This window comes from Rhincodon typus, chromosome 18, assembly GCF_021869965.1.
Source record: "Rhincodon typus isolate 14 chromosome 18, sRhiTyp1.1, whole genome shotgun sequence".
NCBI lineage: Eukaryota > Metazoa > Chordata > Chondrichthyes > Orectolobiformes > Rhincodontidae > Rhincodon > Rhincodon typus.
Genome location: NC_063349.1, coordinates 56376781 through 56401892, shown reverse-complemented (window position 1 = coordinate 56401892; position 25112 = coordinate 56376781). Strand labels below are relative to the sequence as shown.

The 25112-nt window shown below is 41.0% G+C and overlaps 1 protein-coding gene across 1 annotated transcript in view; it reads right to left on the bottom strand.

Annotated features, from left to right (window-relative positions):
• Positions 1–25112, bottom strand: part of ppp1r12a (protein phosphatase 1, regulatory subunit 12A) — an 85058-nt gene that overhangs the window by 28109 nt on the left and 31837 nt on the right. Inside the window, exons 8-11 of the mRNA XM_048607469.1 lie at positions 6427–6663; positions 3842–3939; positions 3597–3752; positions 437–583 (exon numbers count right to left, since the gene is read on the bottom strand). Of these exons, the coding sequence (XP_048463426.1) occupies positions 437–583; positions 3597–3752; positions 3842–3939; positions 6427–6663 (638 nt within the window). The remainder of the gene's footprint in view (positions 1–436; positions 584–3596; positions 3753–3841; positions 3940–6426; positions 6664–25112) is intronic.

The following is a 25112-nucleotide window of genomic DNA, read 5'->3' as shown; positions in this document are numbered from 1 at the left end:
AACAGACTATAAAACACCAGAACACTGAAAATTAATTCTCAAAAAATACTGGGTTAGAAGGTTGGGGTGGAATCAAGTCACTGTTTGGTTACAATCCCTTCAACAAAGCAGAAGGATCTACATCTGATACATTAACCATGCTTCGCAGTTTTCATATGGGGGCAAAACCTGTTTCCAGGCTTTTGTTTTGAAGGCAGGACTTAAGATATTAGAATTTATGTAGTAATAGTGAAGTTATCCCACCACAAATTAATGTATCCAGATTTTATTCTTAATAGAAAGTTATACCTCAGTTATAATATGACTAAACACAATAACGTACAGACATACACACATACATACAACATGCACCAAGGGTGAATGTGAAGCACACAGAAGAGGAGCATTCTCTAGCCAAACTAAGGTGATGGTCTTTTCAAATAGCTCAATGTTATACCTTTTGTAGACGCTGTAAGATGAGTACTGAGTTGAAGATGGTTGCCTAGGCTTGGTATTAGTAGAATCCAAGCTGATGGCTGAGGAAGAGCTGGTTGGGAGATCTCTGGCACTGTTACTTCTGCCTATTGCTAGCAGATACGAATTACTGCATGCATACCAAGCAAGAGAGCACATCAAAACAATTAGAAAAAATATAATAAAAGCAATAGCAATACATGCCACATGCAAAATTTAAAATGCAAAACGAAACTTCTTAAAAATACAAGCAATGTTAAATGAATGACAAAAGCTACAAAGTTGTTTGCAACATTTGGTTTGACTAGACAGCAAAAGACAAAAATTCTCTGGACAACTATACTTTGCAATTAAAGAATCATAGAATAGTGACAGCACAAGGGAGGGCCATTTAGCATTTCAGTCTCTGCTGGTTGTCTGAAGGAGCAGGTCACCTATGCCATGCCCTTCTTTTCTCTTTTTCCCCAGTTCCCCCCTCTCTGACGTGAGGAAAGCCTTTTCAGTCATCATTACTTCTTCACCCAGTTACTAGAAATGTTTACTACTTCTCAATTCCTGCAGCTTTTCCCTATCTGCACTATCCAGATCTGTCATGGTTTTGAAAAACACTATCAAATTTTCCTCCCCAAGTTAAAAAAGTCTGAAATTCACCAATTTTTCAACATACTTAAAAGTCCTCATGCCTGGAACTCTTCTAGCGATTCTTTTCTGCACCTTCTCTAACACCTTCATATCCTAAAGCGTGGTGATAGAACTAGATACAATATTCCAGTTCAGGCTGAACAACTGTTGGATACCGATTTAACAAAACCTTCATGCTTTTGTACTCTGTGACACCAGGACAATGCATGATTAACCTCTCAACTAGCCCTGCAGACTTCAATGATTAGCCACATAAACACCCAGGTCCCTTTAAGTATGCCCTTTATTTTGTATCATCTTGCTGCATTCTTCCAACCAATATAAATCACTTCGTATTTCTTTGTATTAAATATAATCCGTGACTCAGCCACCCATTCCAATCTACACACTCTTGATGGTTCACAATACTTCAGTTTCCCACCATACACATGTAGCAATACTAGTCAGTACACCAAGACGTGAATCAACAATATTGATCAGGAACAGCAGGATTCTGACACCAACCCCAGTTAACTCCTCTTTTAATCTTCGTCCTGTCCAAAAAAAAAATCACTGTTCACACTCATTTACCTCTTATCATTGTGTCAATTTCACATATATGCGCTTTTAAACAATGATTTCTAACTGTGTTCAGGTCTGTTGTTTGTGCTATTTTACCAAATTCTTCTTGGTACATGCACACCATATCAGTGATGCCCGGTTCAGTCCAATTCCCTTGTCAAGAACGTAACATAAAAAATAGGAGCAGGAATAGGCCATCTGGCCCCTCAAGCCTGCTCTACCTTTCATTGAGATCATGGTTGATCTTTTCATGGACTTGGCTCTACTTACCCGCCTGCTCAAAGTAACCTTGAATCCCTTTACTGTTCAAACATCTATCTTTGCCTTAAAAACATTCAATGAGGTAGCCTCAATTGCTTCACTGGGCAAGTAATTCCACAGACTGATAGCCCTTTGGATGAAGTTTCTCCTCAACCAGCCCTAAATCTGCCCCCCTTTATTTTGAGGTTAAGTCCCCTTGTTCTAGTTTCATCTGCCAATGGAAACAACCTCCCTGCTTCGGTTTTATCTATTCCCTTCACTCCCCCTCATTCTTCAAAATTCCAACAAGCATAGTCCCAGTCTACTCAGTCTCTCCTCATGAGCCAATCCTCTCAAATCCAGAATAAACCTTGTAAACCTCCTCTGCATGCCCTCCACTGCCAGTACACCTTTTCTCAATTAATGAGACCAAAACTGCACACAGTACTCCAGGTGTGGCCACACCAACACCCTATACAGCTGCAGCACATCCTCCCTGTTTTTAAACTCCATCCCTCTAGCAAAGGACAATATTCTATTTGCCTTCTTAATTACCTGCTGCACCTGCAAACCAACTTTTGTGATTCATGCACAAGGAAATCCAGGTCCTTCTGCACAGCAGCATGTTGCAATTTTTCACCATTTAAATAACAGTCTATTTTGCTATTACTTTCACCAAAATGGATGCCCTCATATTTACCAACATTGTACTCCATCTGCCAGATCCTTGCTAAAGAACTAAATGGCTTAGCAACACTAATATCTCATAACCATCATTCTTTCAGATGCTTGGGTGATAAATATATGGTAATAGCAATGATCTGTTGGTGAAGGTGGCTGCTCTGTTTTCATATACGTGAACACAACAGCAGACCAAAAGGAAGAGTAAACTGTAGCACTTTTCTTTAAAAAAGAAAAGTCTCAACTATTGGCAAGTTCCAAGAACAAATCTCATTTCTATTTGAACATTGATAACGTCTCCATGTCTTATGGAGAGGCAGGTTGTCATATGCCTCAGTGTCTAGTTTTCTATATAGCACCAGCAAAATTGCAGAAATGGGAAAAATTAACAATCAAGGACACACTATTTCTGTTCACAGCGCGAAATGCAGCACAAAACAAAGACAAGCCTTTGAAGCTGACACCAAAGAAAAGAGGTGGATCACTCCTTCTCTGCCTTTTCTTTTGTTGGGATAGTGTTAGAATTAAGGGGAAAAGGGAGAGACAAAGGAACTGCACCCAGAAACAGTGCACAAACAACAGATCTTGCACACACTACCTGTACTTAGATACCTTGCCTGTCAACAGGGCACAAGAATGCCTGATTGCCCATACTTTGCCAGTATCTAATCACAACAAGCAACCACGTCACTTAGAGAGATAACAGTAGGGCTCCAAGGTCATCTCTCTCAATACAGTGGTAAAACTTACAATATTCAATATACAAGGATGAAAACGGATGCATTGGATTTTTTCTTATTCATTACTTAATTCTCCTGAAGCAAAGTCCTGGGCAAAACACCCTAAGGCCATATTTACTCACCATTAATGCATAATGGGCCAACTTGAATGCATAGGGACAATAAAACAATCAAGAAACACTGACTGTGATGAGGATGGGCTGGAGAGGAGTTCTTTAGTTTCCTCGAACTTGTTTCCCTAACCAACAAATACAAATTGTCTGTAGAATTTTCATTTACCTCCTCTGATAACCAGGCACAACACTGGTGACAGCAGCATTTTGCGAAGTTGATCCTTCTGTGGTGGATGTATGGTTCATTTCTTTCCTCTTCAGATCTTCTTCCCAGCGTCGCCGTGTGTAAGAACCACTACGTACTAAGTTACTTGCAGAATCTCTGTGAAGCAATCAACTCAGCTGAGTACACAAAGAGAGGGAGGAAGGGCACACTCAAGAAAGATGACATTTATAAAAGGAGGATTTTACCTGATTTCTCTCTCATCAACGTCAGACGTACTGGCAAATCTTCTGGATGGGATGGTAGGTACAACATAAGCAAGCTTTGCCCCTTTCTGGTCTTTGTCCTGTTGGCATGGAGAAAAAGGGCATAAACAATTCAACAAATTACTGGAAAGGTTTTCATGCTAGTCAAGCTCTGTTTTGCTATATGTGTTGTCAGGCCAAATATTCGCAGCATTATTTTTCAATTTCATTTGTCACGTACATTTTGCTCATATCAAATCTATTCTTTTCAATTCATTGACTACCAGTGGCTCAAATAGAGGATATCCCCATCTTTAATGCAAATTGTTATGCTATTCATACGCTTCAACTCTCGAATAAATAACTTACAATGCACCATGCAAAGAACATGATTAATGAGGAAAGAAATTACAAAGTACCTTTGTGCAGTTTATTCACCAGGCCTGGAGATGCACTACACAGGTCTCAAATACAAAAGAACTGATATGTGGCACTTTCAATCAAGTATGCTAATGAGATCTTCTGAGTGACACACACAAGGTCTCAAACTGTACGATGAGGTACAGCATCTTAATGAAGATGTGGTCACTATTACAAATGGATATAAGCATCCATTTGTTTATACTGATTTTTAACAAACACGCACATTGCAAATCAACACTACCATTGAACAGAATACACTATGAAGGCTTTAATGCTGTGATATCACACAAAAATGGCAAATTATTAACCAAGTCAGGCAATAGCCATTTACCAATCTGGTATTTCATGCTGAACCACTACAGTTCTTTGCACCTAAGTACACTCACAATGCTGTTCAGGATTTGACACATCGACAGTAAAGGAGCATTGACATAGTTTCATGCCAGGAGACTAAGATACGTGCAGGGAAACTTGCAAACTGTGGTGCACCCATGTACCTGCTGTCACCACCTTTCAAAGTAGTAGATGGCACAGGTTTGAAAGGTACTATCAGAGGGGTCTCGAAGAGTTACTGTTTGGCACAAAGCCATGAGTATTCATGGTGCCTGCAGACAATGTTCAGTTCCCCCAAGACAAAATTGCTGATTAATCTACGCCTGTGTCATTTCTGTTGGGTCTGCCTTGTTAATGGGACAACACACACTCCAGATTGGTGGCGGTGGTGTCAGGGATACAGTTTGCTTAGACCAATTTGTGACTGGGAACCCTCCTTGGTAGTGAAAGTGTCAAATCCACATCCTTGTTTGATTGGATAAAAAAAAGTCTATTCCTACATTCAGTGGAACACCGGCTAAGTGACAGGAAACAGTAGTGATTAATGAAACTTTTTTGTGCTGTAGTACTCCAATAATCAGCATCGGAACGCTGTCTTTTCCTGATATATATATGAACTTGACCTGCACACAACTTCAAAATTTGCAAATAGTGGACAACTTGGAGGTATTATAAACTGAGGAGGATAGTGAAGAACTTCAAAAGGACATAAAGAAGCTGGTGGAATGGGCAGACAGGTGAAGATTTGTTATTCATTCACAGGACAAGTGTGTCACTGGCTCGCCAGCATTTATTGCCCATCCTTAATTGCCCAGAAGACAGTGCAGAGTCAACCACATTGCTGTCAGTCTGGAATGACACGTAGGCCAGACCTTGTAAGGATGGCATTTTTCTTCCCTAAAGTCCGTTAGTGAACCAAATGAGTTATTTCCCCCCTGACATTCAACAATTGATTTGTGGCCATTAAACATTTAATTCCAGATTTTTACTGAATTCAAATTCCAATATCTGCCATGGCTGGATTCAAACCCAGGTCTCCAAATCAAAGTTTAATACAGCGAGATGTGAAGTGATTAATTTTGGTGAAGATGGAGAAGCAATTTAAAACAAGGGTACAGATCTAGAGGTAGAGGAGCCAAGGGACCTGGGTGCACAACTGTAGAAATCATTAAAGGTGACAGGAGAGGTTGAGGGAGCAGTCAAAGTGCATAGTATCCTTGGCTTTATCAGGTGCACAGAGTACACAGCTACAGAGATTATAGTGAACTTGCACAAGACACAGTCCAGCCTGAGAGTACAGTATCTAATTCTGGGTGCTACACTTGGAGGACATAAAGGCATTGCAAAGGGTGAAGAGACATACAAGAATGGTTTCAGGGATAAGGAATCTCCATAATGGATGTACACTGGAGAAATTAGGGCTGTTTCCTTTCGAGTTAAACATGTTAAGGGGACATCTGATTCAAGTATTCAAAATCAGGTGGCATCTGGACGTAACAGATGGGAAGAAACTGCTCCCCCTCATAATGGGATCGAGAACAAGAGCCACAGACTTAAACTCACTTGCAAAAGAAACAAAAACAATATGAAAGTAACATTTTTACATGCAAGAAGTTATGATCTAGAGTGCACTGCTTTAAAGTGTGGTAGAAACAGATTCAATTGATGTTTTCAAAAGGGGGATAGTGTAATTTCACAAAGTGCAGAAATATAGAAGAACACACAAGAACTAAATGAAGTTCTTGTTCAAAGAGCCACTGCGCATGTGATAAGATGAATGGCCTCCACCCGCGCTGTAAAATTTCTGGGACATGGGCACAACGAACAATTACCTTCTCTTTGTTATCCAGAGTGGATGAGAGTCGGGGACTTGAGGCTGAACGCATCACACCTGTAACATCTCGCTCTTTCTGTGCCTCTTTGGAAGCACTAATTTCAGCCAATGCACCATAGCTTCCAGTCTTGCGAAGTCCGGACCTCCAAGATGCTGGGGAGGCATCTTTCTTCTCTTCTTCATCCTTCCTCTTTTTTTCTTCCTCTTTTAAAGATCTGATGAATGGAGTGGCTAACTGTAGAAGAAGAGTGAAACTAAGAATATACCTGCGTTTTTATCAAACCCCTATGCTAGGGCAGACCACGTCTAAAAGCCCAAGGATTGACAAAATAGCCCTTCATTCTTTTCATACCTCACTTCTACAGTAAACCTGAACTAACGTAACTCAATATAAAACATCAAGTTATCAATATTGGCATGATTGATATTGTACTTCACTGGAACACTGCTTTGTCTCCACATTGAGAAATTAAGATTCAAATAATTCAAACATGCCTGTAAGTAACTTAAATCTTGATCACTACTAAACCTTTCCAGATCAGTCAAACAATGACTATTACCAATTACAGCTGAGTAATCAGAAATCCATGACTATCTTGCTTTAGAACTTCATATAATTTTAGGCTCAAAATTAGAGTGATTTCATGGATGTTGAATTACCATTACTTTGTATGGTGTCTAAAACATTTCCTCAGATTTTCTTGCACCATACCACTCAACAAGCAAGCAGACTTGGGAAAAAGTCAATTCCCTTTAAGAGACCAATAACTTAAGTTTATTTTCCTGAATTATGATACTAAAACAATCCACCAATACCAATTAACAACTCTAACGTGTAATTATAGCAATATTTTGATGTTTACTACAATAGTGAAAATACAGGACTCCTAAGGTTAAAATCGCCCAAATACAGAAATATGGAGTTCGTACTAACAAACTGCAAGATTTTTCTTTGCATGTGTATCCAGCTATTTGAACAAAAACAGTAACAAACCAAACCACTATTGCTATAAATGCTGTTGGGCATTATTTATTCTAACTGATTTTTATGAAACACTGGACTAGTTTATACCTTAGGGATGGATCAAGATGTCACTGTATTAACGAGGAAGTGGGAAGCATTCACTCACTCCAACTGAATTTCATATGTGGGGCATTAATTTCTAAACGGCTAAATGTGATAACTTATAAATGAAACGAACCAGCTAGATCATGTTCTCAAATATAGTTAAGTTTCTCAACCTGAAAAACTACAAAGACTTGAAAGTCTCAGCTTTTTAGACATGAGAACAAACAAACAACACAATAATGGTCAATAAGTCACACCATGAATTGTTTTTGCTTGTGTACAATGCCTCTGGTCCCCAAGAATTAGGAGTGCGTTGAGATGGGAACAGCGGTGAGAAGAAACCACTACTGTTAAACTAGAATGCCATGGATTATTCTATATTTACATAATAGTTGTTCATGCACTTTGAGGGCATATTAATACAAAGCAACAAAACAGATGTGAGAAACTATGTGCAAACAAACCACACAAATTCTGTATTTTTACTCAAAAGTTCAGGTTTCACAACTATTTGTTTAAAAACACGTAAAAATGAGTGTCATCACAACATGCACCGTGAAACCAGATACTTCTGATAAACAGGTAACTTAACACAAAACACAAACCTCTGTGCACACAAAAGGCAGCTCACCATAACTTTTTCACCCTTTTGAGGCACAAGAACAATGCCAGTTTTGCGCAACCCCTGACGCCAAGATGTCGGATCTAATGGCTCCGCCACAGGCATTAGTGGAGTAATGGATTCATACTGAAGCCAATTAAAACAAAAAGTACAATGAGAAAGCTGCAAAGATAAATATGCAAGTGTGACATCAGTTGCACGCTAACAGCGTGAACAAAATCAGCAACCATCAAGGAACATCTTGACTTTTGGGTGCTCAACATCCTGCAGTATCAAACGGTGTATAGGCAAGCCTTGAATAAATCAAAGATAAATTATTTGAATATTTTTGTATTTTTAAATGATGTGTTGTTCTATTCGAGTCCACAGCAGGCCGGTTTAAACCTGGAGAGCCTAACCTCACCAGCTGCACATTCAGCAAGCAGCTTCAAAATCTCTAGCAAACAGTAAACCTGTTACCTCATAATTGTAATTGGATGCTGTTGACTGGTCACAGCTAGTGACCAAAGTTAAGTACCCGATCAAAATATAGAGTTAATATACGTTTGTCAAAAATACACGCCGACCTCACTCTGATGTGCATCTAGGTGCAACAGTAACTCAGCTTTCAAACAAATATAGGGCTCCACGTGCTGAGCGAATAATTTTTACTGTTATTGAAGCTCAGAGTACCCAATTCTTCAACATCTAACTTCCACACAGAGAAACGACCAACTCTCAAAATGCAGTAGCAGCTCTTTGGGACAAGGTTTTGACTCGGACTTACAGCCAGATTGGAACACAACATCCAACTGCATTTTCCAAGTAAATGCACGCAGCTTAAACTATTTTTCATAAATCTAAGTGGTGGAATAGCTTCACCAGTACAACTACTGGTTTGTATTGAAAAGTAACAAGAATCCAGAATCAAAAAACACCATTGGAGGACTGCAGAAAAAAAAAGCAGCAACATTAAAAAGGTGTGCAGAGAATATTCAGTTCAGAGAAGATTTACTGGTCCGAGACCTGGACTGGACAGATATTTTTCCAAGGAAAGGTTGGACAGGCAACACTTGTATCTGTTGGAGACAGTCTTGTCAACTTTTACTAAACTACTTTCAATTCCTCCTGAAGCAATGAGTTCCAAACTGTGCACAATACTCGAGGTGTGGTCTCACCCATGCCCCATAAAGCTGTAGCAAGTCTAATCTACTTTAATATTCCATCCCACTCGCAGGAAATTCAAGGCCGTCTTTACCATAGCATTCGGCATCTCCATTCAAAAAATATCCTGCTTTATTATTCTCCCTGTCGAAGCGAAGACCTCTAATTATACTCCATTCACCAAATTTTATCTCACCTAACATCTTTAAATCTCTTTGCAGGCTCTATCATTTTCATACCTTTCTTCCCAACTAATCTTTGTATCACCAGAATATTAGGCCTCAATACAGCAAGCCCCAAACCCTGTACAGATCGCACTGATCCCTGCAGTATTAAATCTGTTAGTTAGGCAACCAGAAACTAAAATTTAATCAGTTAACCAATCACTCCAACACAATGAGATCTTCAGTAGTAACTTTGTGTGACATTAAATGTTGATTGAAAATTCTAGCATCTATAGACTTTCCTTGATTTTTCCTTCAAGGATTTTTTCGATGCAACAAATGGCAATGCAGAGTAAAAGGACATTAAAAAGGGAACAATGGTCAGAAGTATGACTAAAGAGAGACACATTGTCAAACTTTATGAACAGGGTTAAAGCTGCCACTTTCTGTCAATTGTCCACCAGCAATTATCCAGAAGAAACAACTACCTTGAAGATTTGAGCAACAGGTGAAGTTAATCATTTCATGCAGCTATTAAGCAGTAGCAGAAGGATGGCAGAGTGACACAACAGTGCTGTGAGCGTGCTGAGCCCATAACCCAGAAGTGGATGCATCAAAACCATCCTCTGCTCATCAATTTTTGAATAGATTGCAAAGTGGGAAATGTTTTCTTAAGGGAACTGAAAGCTGATCTGATTATGAGCTCCCTTGTGGCACAGTGTTTGTGTCCCTACTTCTGGGCTGGGAGGCCCACGTTAAAAAGAAAAAGAAACACAGTCTCTCCGGCACAATTGGTCAGAGCGTTTAGCTGTTAACCGAACGGTTGGTGGTTCGAGACCACCCAGGGACACAGCCTCCATAGTTTCCAATCCATCAGCTTTCTAAAGGGCCCTCTTGTGGTACAGTGGTAGTATCCCTACCTAAAGACTAAGGCTTGGCTTCAAGTCCCACCTGCTCCAGAAGTATGTAATAACATCTCTGAACAGGTTGATTAGAAAAATAGGTTTCAAAAAAAAAAAAAAAAAAGCAGTAGCAAAAGGTCAGCAGAGTGGCACAGCAGGAGCATGCTGGTCCCATAACCTGTAAGTAGATGTATTAAAACCATCTTCTGCTATGAATTCATGAATAGACTAGAAAGTTGGGAAAGTTTTTGTAACAGAACTGAAAGCTGATCTGATTATGGGCCCTCTTGTTGTACAGTCATTGTGTCCCTACCCCAGACCAGGCAGCTTGGGTTCAATTGCTCCAGAGGTGGGTAACAACATACCTGAACAGGTCAACTAGAAAAGTAGATTAAATAATAAAAAATTTAAAAACTAAGCAGTAGCAATACGTAATTTTCCCCCCCGCAAGAGAATGCGGCTGTCAAGCCATAAAGTTGTTCAGCCTATGAATAAGGGGGCGTATGAATTTTAATGCTGATGCAGTGCCATTTACATACACCATATGTTCCTTGAACTGATGGACTGTATCAAAGTCATTTTGGCATTAACAAGCAGGGTACGGAGGAAGGGTCACCGGACCCGAAACGTTAACTGTTTTCTCCTTCACAGATGCTGCCAGACCTGCTGAAGCTTTTCCAGCAACTTTGTTTTTGTCCCTGATTTACAGCACCTGCAGTTCTTTTGGTTTTTATAGGGTACTGTCTGTATCCAACTTGCAAAACTCAGAAGTACATGTCCAACATTAGATTTAATTCAATGACTGGGCAGTAGTTTCTCAATGATGTCAAGAGAGCCAATAATTAGATAACAACCAATTTAGTATCAACTAGGCTCACAACATTGCTAGAGCATGTTTGCATACTAGGACCCAGTCAGCCTTCAAAACACATGCATGGCAGAAGCTTTCTGAAGCAGAAGCCTTGCACTAGCATGCCAAAAGACTTGCACAAAGCTTTCCAGTGGCTGCACAACTTAAAGGGAACATTGGACCCACTCATCTGCAACCAAAAGGAACATTATCGAGGCACTGCACCTTTTCATGGAAACAAATGGTTGGAGGACAATATCTTTTCATGCATTCCCATGGTATATCTTCATCTGTCAAGAGTTGACTGTCTTTCTGAACTTTGACTGTTCACTGGTACATTCTCCTTGGTTAACGGATTGTGAGAGTTTAGTTGCCAATCAACATTGTGTTTGTCATGCAGAAAAACTGTGGCTCCCTTTGAAATTTGGTATTCCTGCACCTGTCCTAATGAGTGCAAGATGAAAAGCTTCCACAGCAATTCAAGGTTCACGTTGTAAGTTTCTTCTGATTAGCTAACATATGGAACAGACTTAGAGCTGGGAAGAGTGGAAGAGAGGAGAGGAGAACCTGTAGGATCGTCACAACATATGTGCAAAGGAGGACTAGGAGGGAGAGGCTAAACAAGCAAGATCAGGGATAGGGGAGAGGGGAGAGGGCAGGAGAGATTAAATGACAAAGATGTCATTTGTGAAGTGAGTGATAATGGTTTTGGCAAACAGCCAAAGCATTTTTCAAGAGACAGTGTACGTGCCAGATTATTGAATAGCAACATTGAAAAGCAAAAATCATAAGTGAAAAGATTCAAACCAGCACACAGCAGAAACAAATCAAAACGGTCACGAAGGTCACTGCCTGAAATTATTTAACTCAAATGTCGAGACCAGAAGGCTGGAAAGTGCCTGTTCCCTCAAGTTTGGTTGAGCCTCCCTGGGCATTGCAGTAGGTTGAATACACAATACAGGGCATGAGAACAGATTGGTGAATGAAAATGACAAGCAGCCAGAAGCTTAGGCCCATGGCACTTGCAGACAGAGGTGTTTTTTGGGAAAGCGGGCACTAAATCTGCACTTGCTCACCCCAACAATACCACTGAGATCAACAAACACAGTACACCAACTTGAAATACAAGTAAATCACTGCTTCATCTGGAACAAGCATCCATGTTTTGGACTTGAGAAGACAGAAGGTTAAAGTGCAGATGGTGCATCTTATGAGTGCATGGGTAGATACCCTGAATGTATGAGATGTTGGGGATGGCCAGGACCAGAGTAATGTAGGAGGAGGGGTTCAGGATTCTTACTTGAAGAGAAAGACATTCATGTTGGAAGTGCTGTTTTGAATAGCAGCATCATCGGAACAAAGGCAAGAGGAGGAAAACGTACACCTTTTAGGAGGCAAATTGTAAAGAAGGGTGCCGTTGGAGTAGCTGAAAGAATCAGTGATCTTCAAATGGAGATAGGCTAACAACCAATCACCAGAAATGGAGTCACAGAAGTCAAAAAAAAAGACAAGTACTAAGAATGAAACTGGCGAAAATGACACTGGTTGACATTGCAAGCAGTAAATGAAATTTTCCAGTTTTTAATAGGAGTATGAATCAGCACTAATACAATCACCAATGTACTCAAAACAGATTTCAATAAGTTAGCACAGCAAGAGTATCTCAAAAATTTCTGAACGACAATGACATTTCACTAAAAGCAAACAGCAACCATTTAATGGATCAAGTGATACTAAAAACCATTTTTTATTCATATGTGCTGGCCAGCATTTATTGCCTGTCCCTAGTTGCCCTTGAAGTCGTGGCAGTGAGCTGCCTTCTTGGACCACCGAGGCCACCTGCTGTGGATTGATCCGTAATGCCATTATGAAGGGAATTACATTTAATGCATTTGTTAGCCAGAAATATTGACAAAACACTAAGGCTTGCTTGCTCTTTTGGCAAAAATCCACGTAAACTGTCCAACAAAATTTCTACCAGCCCTGAGCATGTCAAAATACTGTAAACAGTGGAAACACCAAAGTTCATAATACGCTTCCTGGGAATGTCACATTTCTCAAAATCCTAACTGAAGCCAGAACGTGATAGCTGATGATTTGGGAAAGCTAGTCATAATAGTCACACTGGTCCTACCAGTCCATGCCAAACATAATTCCAAACAAAACTGGCCCCAGCTGCCTGCTCCTGGCCCATATCCCTCCAAACCTTTCCTATTCATGTATCCATCCAAATGTCTTTTAAACGTTGTAATTGCCACCACATCCAGCACTTCTTCAGGAAGTTCATTCCACTCGCGAACGACCCTCTGTGCAAAAATTTTACCTCATGTCTTTTTTAAATATCTCTCCTCTCACCCGAAAATGTGCCCCCTAGTCTTGAAATTCCCCATCTTAGGGAAAAGACAACTACCATTAAGTCTGTCTATACCTCTCATTATTTTATAAACTTCCATCAGGTCACCTCTCAAACTCATACTCTCCAGTGAGAAAAGCCCCAGCCTATTCAGCCACTCTTTACAACTCAAACCTTTCATACCCAGCAACATCCAGGTAAATCTCTTCTGAACCTTCCCGAGCTTGATCATATCCTTACTATAACTGGGCTACCAGAACTGGTTACAATACTCCAGAAGAGGCCTCATCAAAGTCTTGTACAACCTCAAAATAACGTCCCCTGTACTCAAAGGACTGAGCAATGATGGCAAGCATGCCAAACGCCTTTTTAACCATCCTGTCTGTGACCGAAATGTTAAAGAATTGCGTACCTGCACACCCAGGTCTCTCTATTCTACAACACTAGCTTAGGGAGTACCCTTGTTTGTTGTACCAAAATGCAATCCCTTACATTTATCCAGATTGAATTACATCAGCCATTTTTCAGCCCATTGATCCATTTGATCAGATCCCTGTGCAACTGTAGAATACGTTCTTTACTGTCTACAATGCCATCAATTTTGGTGTCGTCCACAAGCTTAGTAACAATGCCTTCTATATTCTCATCCAAATAGTTGATATAAATGATCAAGAGGACCCAGAACCAATCCCTGTGGAACACCATTGGTCACAGGTCTCCAATCTAAAAAGCAACTTTCCACCATTACTATCTCTTGCCATTAAGCCAATTAAGTAACCAATTGGCAAGCTTACCCTGAATCCCATTTGCCCTAAATTTCCTAATTAGTCTACTATGCGGAATCTTGTCAAAGGGTTCACTAAAATCCAAATAAACAACATCTACTGCTCTGCCAATATCAACCTTTTTGGTAACTTCCATAAAAAACTCAATTAAGTTTGAGAGACACGACTTTCCTCTCTCAAAACTACGCTGACTATCCCTAATCAATTTTTGCCTCTAAAAATGATAGGATTTATGGACATTTAGAATCACCTCTAACAATTTACGCACAACCAAAGTCTATATATCTATAGTTCCCCTTTTCTCCTTACAATCTTTCATAAACAAAGATACATTCGCCAATCAGGCACCTCACCTGCAGTTACAGTTGATGCAAATATTTCTGCGAGGGGTCTCGTAATTTCCTCCATTAACTCCCACAACATTCTGGGATACATTAGATCAGGTGCCGGAGATTTATCCACTTTTATTTTCTTAAAACCTCCCAAACACTCTCTTTTGTAATGGGAACAGTTTTTAAAACATGCAAGTTTATTTCTTCGCATTCTCTGGACTCCATTTCTTTCTCCACAGTACAAACTGGCGGATAATATTCATTTTGGATCTCTCACATCTCTTGGGGTTTAACACAAAGATGACCTCCTGAATCTTTAAGAGGCCCAATCCCCTTCTCTAGTTACTCTTTTGCTCTTAACACTTTTGTAGAATCTCTTTGGATTATCCTTAACCTGATCTGGCAATGATATCTCACATCTCCTCTTTGCCTTTGTGATTTCTCTCGAGACTGCCCCTACGTTCTTGATATTGACAAAGAGATTCAGTTGAATCAAGTGGTCTCTATCTCAAAAAAAAGATTCTCTTTTATTCTTGACTAGTACCTCTATCTTCATTCATCCATTGTTCCTTAATCTTACCAGCTTTACCCTTCACTCTAATAGTAATAAAATGCCTCTGAACTCTCATCACACTCGAACACCTCCCACTTGTCAGACATTCTTTTACCTGCGAACAGGCTACTCCAATCAACGTTTGAACTTGTCTCATACCATTAAAGTTTGCCTTACTCCAACTAAAACTAACTTTATGGAAGGCTTATCCTTTTCCATAACCATTTTGAAACTAATAGAATTATGATTGCTCGACCCGAAATGCTCCCCCACTTGTACTTCAGTCACCTGACCTACCTTATTGCCCAAAAGGTGGCCTAGTTTTTCTCCTTTCCTAGTAGGAGCACCCACATACTGATGAAGAAAATTTTCATGAGCATATTGGACAAATTCTTCAACATCCAGGCCTTTAACACTATGGTAGTTCCAATCAATGTTTGGAAAATCAAAATCCCCCATTAGTACAATCTTATTATGCTTACATATATCTGAGATCTCACTACATATTTGTTTCTCAATTTCTCACTTTTTTTTTTGGGGGGGGGGGGGTGCTATAGTACAATCCCAAAGTGATCTTGGTTTTCTTATTTGTAATTCCTACCCACGTATTTTCACTGAACGGTTTTTCAGAAATATCTTCCCTAGTTACAACAGTAATGTATTCCTTACTCAAAAAAGCCAACCCCTCTCCTTTCTTGCCTCATTTGCTTTCCTCCGCACAGCATCTAAGACCAGCAAGAGTTGCCAATCTTTTCCATCTCTCAGCCAAGTTTCTGCAATAGTTATGACATCCCAATCCCACGTTCTCAAACATGCCCCAAGTTCATCAGCCTTAGCTGTAAGGCCCCTTACATTGAAATACATACAATTTAGTCTTTCAGAGTTACTACATACTCTGACTCACTCGTCTTTCTTTTCCAAGTGACGTGCTCTCCTCACAGTCAGAACCTATCCCATCAATCCTTCCGTTTACACTGGTACTACTTAGAATTTCTCCACTCTCCCTCTCTCGCAGTATAAAGTCTCCCTTAATAGAATGAGCAAATCTCCCTGCTAAGATATTGGTTCCTTTCCAGCTTAGGTAAAACCCATCCTTTTTGAACAAGTCTTTTTTACCCCAAGACATTCCAATTGTCCAAAAACCTGAATCCCTGAACAATACACCAGCCCTTCAGCCATTGGTTTATATCCTTTAACATTTTGCTGCCTCCCTCGTTGGAGTTTGGTTGGCATTGGGAATAAACCAGAAATGACTACTTAAGGTTTTATTTTTTAATCTACAACCTAACCTCTTGAATTCATTCTGTAATGCTTTAAAATCTTTCCTTAAAAATATCATTCCTACCCATGTGTACAATAATTTCTGGCTTCTCGATCTAATCTTTAACAATACGCTTGAAACAATACGCTAATCCTAGCACCAGGAAAGCAACAAACCATCCTAAATTTACGCTCACTGACACAGAATAACCTGTCTGTGCCCCCAACAGGAGAATCCCCTATAACAATAATTTTATTAAATCTTGTCAAACGCTTCCTAACATGAGAATCATTCCAAGTGCCCAATTAACTGACAAGCCCTTCCATTCTCCTCAGAGAAACTATCCCCTTCAACTGTTCCAAAAACTCAATATCTATTTGACAGAAGAATAGCCACCGGAGACTTTAGAACTAACTTCTTACCTTACCCAACAGCCACACAGCTATCTGACGGTTCCTGCTGGGTAATAACTTTTCTGAATATACTAGCCATCACACTTTGTACCTAATATATGGCCTTATAACATTAAGCCTAAAAAAAAGGATGTTTCAATAACACCTTATGTATAAAATAAACTACCTTTCATTACCTACAGAAAATAATGTTAAAATGGAAATATACATACAAATTAAACAAAATCAACCACAAAGCTGATTAACTGAATAAAAACGATTTCTCTTCAATAAATTCCTCAAAGAAAAAACTCATCTCTGGAGTTGACCACGTGTAGGACTCTCCAGAACAAAAACACTACTCCTTATTTTAATAAAACCATTCGGTTTTTTCCAAAAAATCCTGGCAATCTAAAACGAAAAACTATCTAAAACAGAGACTTTTTAAATTTCTGAATAAGTATAAAAATAAAACCTCAGCCCATTCACTGCAGACCCTTAAAAAACATTCTTAAAAACTCTGTTTGAAAAAAATCATTTTTTGGTTTGATTTCTTTTTTTCAAAGTTAACAAATAGAAAAAATTCTTTAGAAAAACCATAATGACAATAACTATAAAACTGTAAAACAACTAATAAATCTTTAACTAAGTCTGCAATCCCAGGAGCAAAAAAGATCCACGCTGCTCATTAACTTTTGACAATCACCTGGTCAGTTCATAAACAGACATTATACATGAGAGCTTGCTTTTTACAATAACTTTAATATCCAAAAATAAATGGCAATAGAAAGACAAACTGAGTCAGAGTCATACAGTAAGGAAACAGACCTTTCATGCCAACCAGGTTTCCTAAACTGAACTAGTCCCATTTGCCTGCATTTGACCCATATCCCTCCAACTCTTCCCTATTCACATACCTGTCCAAATCTCTTAAATTTTGTAACTGTACTCTCCGCCACCATTTCATTTACCAGCTCATTCCATATACACACCACCCTGTGTGAAAAAGTTGCCCCTCACATCCCTTTTAAATCTTTCCCCTCTCACCATAAACCTGTGCCCCCCAGTTTTGAACAACCACAACCTACGGAAAAGACCTTCGCTACTTACCTCATCGATGCCCCTTGTTATTTCATAAACTTCGAAAAGGTCACCCCTCAACCTCCTCCGCTGTCTTATTACAACTCAAATCCTCCAGGCTCGGTAACATCCTTGAAAATCTTTTCTGCACCATTTCCAGTTTAATAACATCTTTCCTACAGCACAGCGATCAGAAATTAACATGATGTCCCAATTCCTATACTTCATGCTCTCACCAATAAAGGCAAGCATTCCAAATGCCTTAACTACCCTGTCTACCCATGATGCCACTTTCAAGGAACTATGCCCCTGCACCCATAGGTCTCTGTTCGACAACACTCCCCAGGATCCTACAATTAACAGTGCAAGTCCTGTCCTGGTTTGTCTCACCAAAATGCAACACCTTGCATTTATCTAAATAAACTCAATCTGTACTCCTCAGCCCATTGACCCAATTGATCTAGGTCCCTTTGTAATCTTAGCTAACCTCGTTCACTGATAGTAGGAACTGCAGATGCTGGAGAATCTGAGATAACAAGGTGTAGAGCGGGATGAACACAGCAGGCCAAGCAGCATCAGAGGAGCAGGAAGGCTGACGTTTCGAGCCTAGACCCTTCTTCAGAAATGGGGGAGCGGAAGGGGGTTCTGAAATAAATAGGGAGAGAGGGGGAGGCAGATAGAAGATGGATATTGGAGAGGATAGGTGGAGAGGAGACAGACAGGTCAAAAAGGCGGGGATGGAACCAGTAAAGGTGAGTGTAGGTGGAGAGGTAGGGAGGGGATAGGTCAGTCCAGGGAGGACTGACAGGTCAAGGGGGCGGGATGAGGTTAGTGGGATGGGGATGGGGATGGGAGGAAGGACAGGTTAGGGAGGCGGAGATGAGCTGGGCTGGTTTTGGGATGCGGTAAGGGGAGGGGAGATTTTGAAGCTTGTGAAGTCCACATTGATACCATTGGGCTGCAGGGTTCCCAAGCGGAATATGAGGTGCTGTTCCTGCAACCTTCGGGTGGCATCGTTGTGGCACTGCAGGAGGCCCAGGATGGACATATCATCTGAGGAATGGGAGGGGGAGTTGAAATGGTTCGTGACTGGGAGGTGCAGTTGTTTAGTGCGAACCAAGCATAGGTCCCCCAAGTCTCCGCTTGGTTTCAACCAATGTAGAAGAGGCCACAACGGGAACAGCGGATACAGTATACCACATTAGCAGATGTGCAGGTGAACATCTGCTTGATGTGGAAAGTCTTCTTGGGGCCTGGGATGGGGGTGAGGGGGGAGGTGTAGGGGCAGGTGTAGCACTTCCTGCGGTTGCAGGGAAAAGTGCCGGGTGTGGTGGGCCTGGAGGGGAGTGTGGAGCGGACAAGGGAGTCCCGGAGAGAGTGATCCCTCTGGAAAGCAGATAAGGGTGGGGAGGGAAAAACGTCTTTGGTGGTGGGGTCGGATTGCAGATGGTGGAAGTGTCGGAGGATGATTGTCTGCTATACAACGAATTTTGGCATCACTTGCAAACTTACTAATCGTGCCTCCTATGTTCTCATCCAAATCATTTACGTGAATGACGAACAACAGTGGACCCAGCAGTGCTGCGTGCAGCAGACCGGTCACAGGCCTCCAGTCCGAACAACAACTTTGTACCACCACCCTGTCTCCTACCTTCAAACCAATTTTGTATCTGCTTGGCTCGCTCTCACCAGGTCCCACATGATCTAACCTTAATAGCTTGTCGACCATGCGGCAACATACTTGAGCTGAATTGAAAATTCTTCTTTCATTCTTTGATTTACATTATCCAAAGTTACATATTTAGAGGGTTTTTTCCCAAGCTAGGTACCCGTAGTCTCCACCACCACAGACGTCAGCTTTTGATTCATTGATAGGACAAAGGCATTGCTGCCTGGCCAGCCTTTACAGTCTGTCCCTAGTCGCCCTTGATAAGGTGATGGTGAGCTGCCTTCTTGAACTGCTAGAGTCTATGCGCTCTAGTTAGACCACAACTTTTTTTTTTTTTTGGAGAGAATTCCAGGATTTTGACCCAGTGACACTGAAGGAACAGTGATATCATTCTAAGTCGGGACAGTGAGTGGCTAAGAAGGGAACTTGACGTGGTAGTACTCCCATCTATCTGCTGTCATTGCCTTTCTAGTTGGAAGTGCTCTTGGGTTTAGAAAATGTTGTCTCATGATCTTTGGTGAAATTCTGCAGTGTATCCTGTCAACAGTACACTTGCTGCTACTGACCGTCAGTGGTGGAGGCACTGGATGTTTGTGAATGAGGAACTAAACAAAAGGGTTGCTTTGTTCTGGATGGTGGCAATCTTGAGTGTTATTCAAGCTGCATCCAGCCATGCAAGGAAGCAATATTCCATCATACTTCTGACTCGTGCCTTTATAGATGGTGAACAGGCTTTGGGGAGTCAGGAGGTCAGTTACTCACCACAGTCTTCCTAGCCTCTGACCTGTTCGTGTAGCCACTGTGTTTATATGGAGACTCTAATTCAAGTTCTGGTCTATGGTGACCCAAGGGAGGTTGAAAGTGAGGGATTCACGGATGGTAGCAACATTCAATGTTAAGGGGCAATGATTAGATTGTCTTACTGGAGATGGTCATGGCATGTCATGTGTGTGGCATGAATGTTACTTAGCACTTGCCAGCCCAAGTCCAGATAATGTCCTGATCTTGGTGCACTTGAACATAGACTGCTTCATTATCTGAGGAGTCAAGAATAGTGCTGGACATTGCACAATCATCAGCAAACATTCCCAGTTCTGACCTTATGCTGGAGGGAAGATAACTGATGAAGATGATGGTTGGGCCTAGAACATTACCCGGAGGAATACCTGCAGAGATGTACTGGAACAGAGATGACCGACTTCCAACAACCACGACCATCTTCCTACATGTCAGGTAGGGCTGTAACCACCAGAGCGTTTGCCCTGATTCCCAAAGATTGCAGTTTTGCTAGGACTCCTTGATGTCACAAACATTCAAATACAGCCTTGATATAAAGGATTGTCACTCACCTCAACTCTGGAATTCAGCCCTTTTGTCCATATTTCAACCAAGATTGTAATAAGGTCAGGAGCTGGGTGGCCCTGGCAGAACCCAAACCGGGCGTCACCAAGTAAGTTATTGCTGAGTAAGTGCCGCTTAATAGCGCTATCAATGACACCATTCATCACTTTACTGATGACAGAGGGTAGACTGATTTTGCATGTCTCCTGTGTTGTGTTCAGGACATACCTGGGCAATTTTCCACATTGTCAGGTTGTAGCTGTAATGGAACAGCTTGGGGCTAGGAGAGCAGCAAGTTCTGCGCCATGAGTCTTCACACCACAATTACCAACAAGTTATTATTGCCCAGAGCTTTTGCAGTAATCAGTGCCTCCAACCATTTCTTGATATCACATGGAATGAACTGAATTGGCTGAAGACTGGCATCTAAATCGCTGGGGACCAATGGAGGAGGCTGAGGTGGATCATCCACTCAGGACTTCTGGCTGAAGATTGCTGCAAATACTTCAGCCTTATCTTTTGCACTGATGAGTTGGTCTCTTTCATCATTGAGGATAGGGATATTTGTGGAGCCTGTTTCTCTAGTGACTTGTTTACAGTCCACTATCGTTCACGTTCATGACTGGATGTGGCAGGACTGCAGAGCTGAGATCTGATCCATTAGTTGTGGGATCGCTTAGCTGTATCTACCACTTGTTGTTTGTACTGTTTGGCATGCAAGTACTCGGATTTGGTAGCTTCACCTGGTGGACACCTCATCTTCAGGTATGCCTGATGTTGCTCCTTGAAACTCCTGGACTCTCCACTGATTCAGAGTTGATCACCTGGTTTGGTGGAGTGGTGGAATGGTTGAGTGGGGAATATGCCAGGCCAGAGAGTTTGCAGATTGTGCAGTACAATTCTGCTGATGATGGCATGTAGCACTTCATGAATGCCCAATCTGGAGTTGCCAATTCTGTTTGAAGTCTGTCCATTTAGCACTGCAATAGTACCACACAACATGATAAAGTGTATTCTCAATGTGAAGGCAGGACTTTGCCTCCACGATGACTGTGTGGTGGTCACTTTTTCCAATACTGTCATAGACGGCTGCATTTGCAGCCGGCAGATTGGTGAGGATGAGGTCAAGTATGTTTATCCTCTTGCTGGTTTCTTCATCACCTGCCGCAGACCCAATCTAGCAGCTGCGTCCTTTCGGACCCGACCAGCTCGATCAGTAGTACTGCTGCCAAGCCACTCTTGGTGGTGGACATTGAAATCCCCCACCCAGAGTACATTCTGTGCCCTTGCCATTCTCAGTGTTTCCTCCACATGTTATCCAATATGAAGGAGTACTGATTCATCAGCTGAGGGACAATGACATGTGATCAGGAGGTTTCCTTGTCTATTTTTAACCTGAAGCCATAAGACCTCATTGGGTCTGGAAACAAAGTTGAGGACTCTTGGGCAACTATCTCTTGACTGTGTTAGACTCAAGCTTATAGCTTATTATGGCTATATAAATGTGGCAGTTTGCCTTTAGACAACACCTCAAATATGACAAAAGTCTGAAGAATTGCTGCAATTCCACATTAGTGTATTAAACAACGAAAAACTTCAACACAGTATGCTAAAATTGTTTCACCTTTACTGGTGCAGATTCCAGAAGCCATCTTTGTCTGACAGGCTACAGAGAAGATTAAGTCTACATTTTCCCAAAATTGCATTGGACTACATTATTCCCATGTAGGATTTTCCCAACTTTTTCCTCATAAAGGGCATTTTGCATAATCAAAAACTGTACAGTCTGTTTCAGACAGAACCAAATCAACATGCACATTGAACCAAATGTCAACTCACAACACTCAATTGAGATCTGGCTGCTAATGCTGTCAACAGTGGAGCAGAATGAAGTAAAAGGAGACCCAAACTGCGAGGACATGAGGAAAAATGTCCTCATGAGGAAAACAAATTGAAACTTGTGAACTTTTTCAGCCAAATTCACAATGAAATTTCCTGTGTGTCTCAGTTGGAAAACTCAGGCATTCCATTATTCTGTCTACATTCATATGTAGCTAAGTGAAACCCAACCCACACTGTCTGTTACGTCAATAACAATAATCTAAAGACATGGTGCTTGTGTGAATCTGCCCTTCACAGGTGAAGAGTTTAAATGATTTAATTTTTTATCTGCCAACAACTCTCCCCAAAACAAAGCTTTAAGTCGAGACATGGATTATGTTTCTGTGATCAAGGTCACTTCCAGTGCAGAACAAGGCCTGACATGGCAAGAGCTTGAGTAAACCCATTAAAAGAAACACATGGCTAACTGACAAGTGCATTTCTCTGTACTAGTCTTCACCTTGTCAAATTCTACATATGAAGGCTGATTTCGGTTAAACTTCAATACCAACTGAATCAGTATACAGTACCTGCTACATGTTTAAATGCTTTCATGGAGACTACTTTGGGATTCAGCCCGGTCTCAAACTTTGCTTTCAGCACAAATGAATAATAATTCAGGGAAATTTTTGGAGAAACTACATTAACACACTTGGCTTGGAAAATTTTCTCCCTTCGCTGACCTTGAGTATTAGCATTTTGGGTGCCTTTCTTAACTCATTCATGGGCATCTCTGGCTAGGCCAGTATTTATTACCCATCTTTAACTGCCCAGGTGCAGTTCAGAGTCAACCACATTGCTGTGGGTCGAGTCATGTGTAAGCCAAACCAGCTAAGTACAGCAGTTTCCTTCCCTAAGGGGCATTAGTCTATCAGGTGGGTTTTTCTGATCATTGACAATGGTTTCATGGTCACCATTAAACTCTTTAGTTCTAGACATTTACTGAAATCATATCCCACCATCTGCCATGTCAGAATTCAAACCTGGGATGCCAGAACATTACGGAGGTCTCTGAATTAACAGTATGGGCGATAATACCACAAGGCTATCACTTCCCCATCTATTATATAGTTCGAACTACATATTCCAAACGATTGCTGAATTATTCCAGAACAATCATGGTGTCAAGTTTAAAAAGGGGTACTCGCTCAAATCCAACTGGATAATTTTTTCATTTTACATTCACATTGCTATTATTTGTACCTCAACCCATCAACTGTGACAAACAGACATTCAAATTCAGTTAGTTTAGGGGGAGCCAATGGATGCAGTTTATTTGGACTTGAAGGCAGCTTTTAACAATGCCCCTCGAAAGACATTAGCGTGTAAAATTAAAGCACACGGATTTGAGGCCGTGCAATGAGAGGGTTTCAAAACTGGTTGGCAGACAGGAAACAAAAAGTAGGAATAAAATGGTCTTTTCCAAATGGCAGGCAGTAACTCTGAGGTGCTCCAGGCATCAGTTAGCTCAGTTGACATTACAGCCAGTTTGCAATGGACATGGATACCAACAACATGGGTTCGATTCCTGCACCAGCTGGGGTTGTCATCAAGGATTTCCTTGCTTAACCTCTCCCCCTCACCTGAGGTGTGGTGACCCTCAGGTTAAACCACCACCAGTCATCTCTTGGCACCACTCCCCAACCCCTCAAATCAGTTGCCCGATGGTCTGGAAATATTATGGCAACTGCCATCATTTTTCCCACAGGGAATCGGTGATGGGACCCTAGCCATTGACAAAATACATTTCCGGTTTGATGAGAGAACTAAATATAATATCTCCAAATTTGCATGAGACAAAGCTGGGTGGGAGCTTAAACTGTGAGGAGGATGCAAAGATGCTTCAGTGTGATTTGGATAAGTTGAGTGAGTGGGCAAATTCATGGCAGGTATAACATTGTGGATAAATGAGGTTATCCACTTTAGTAGCAAAAACAGGAAGATAGATTATTATCTGAATGACAATAGATTGGAAACGGGGAGGTGTAATGTTACAAAGTTGTGTCAAGTGTGTGGCTCCTTTGAGACAGTGATTTTCTAAGCTTAGAGATTTATACAGAGGAAAAAAAAAATGGTGTCTGCAGGTCGCCGGAGTTTTACAGCCAATTCTAAAATTGAAACATGTATCAATTGGCTGTGTGATTGGAAACTTGGTTTTGCTGTTTTCGCAACGAGCTAGAATCAGCCAATTAGTTTCAGCATGGACCAGTTTGGGCCAAAGTGTCTGTTTCCATGCTGTGTTACACTATAAGCACTTAGCAATTGAAAGCCAATTGAATTAAAATCT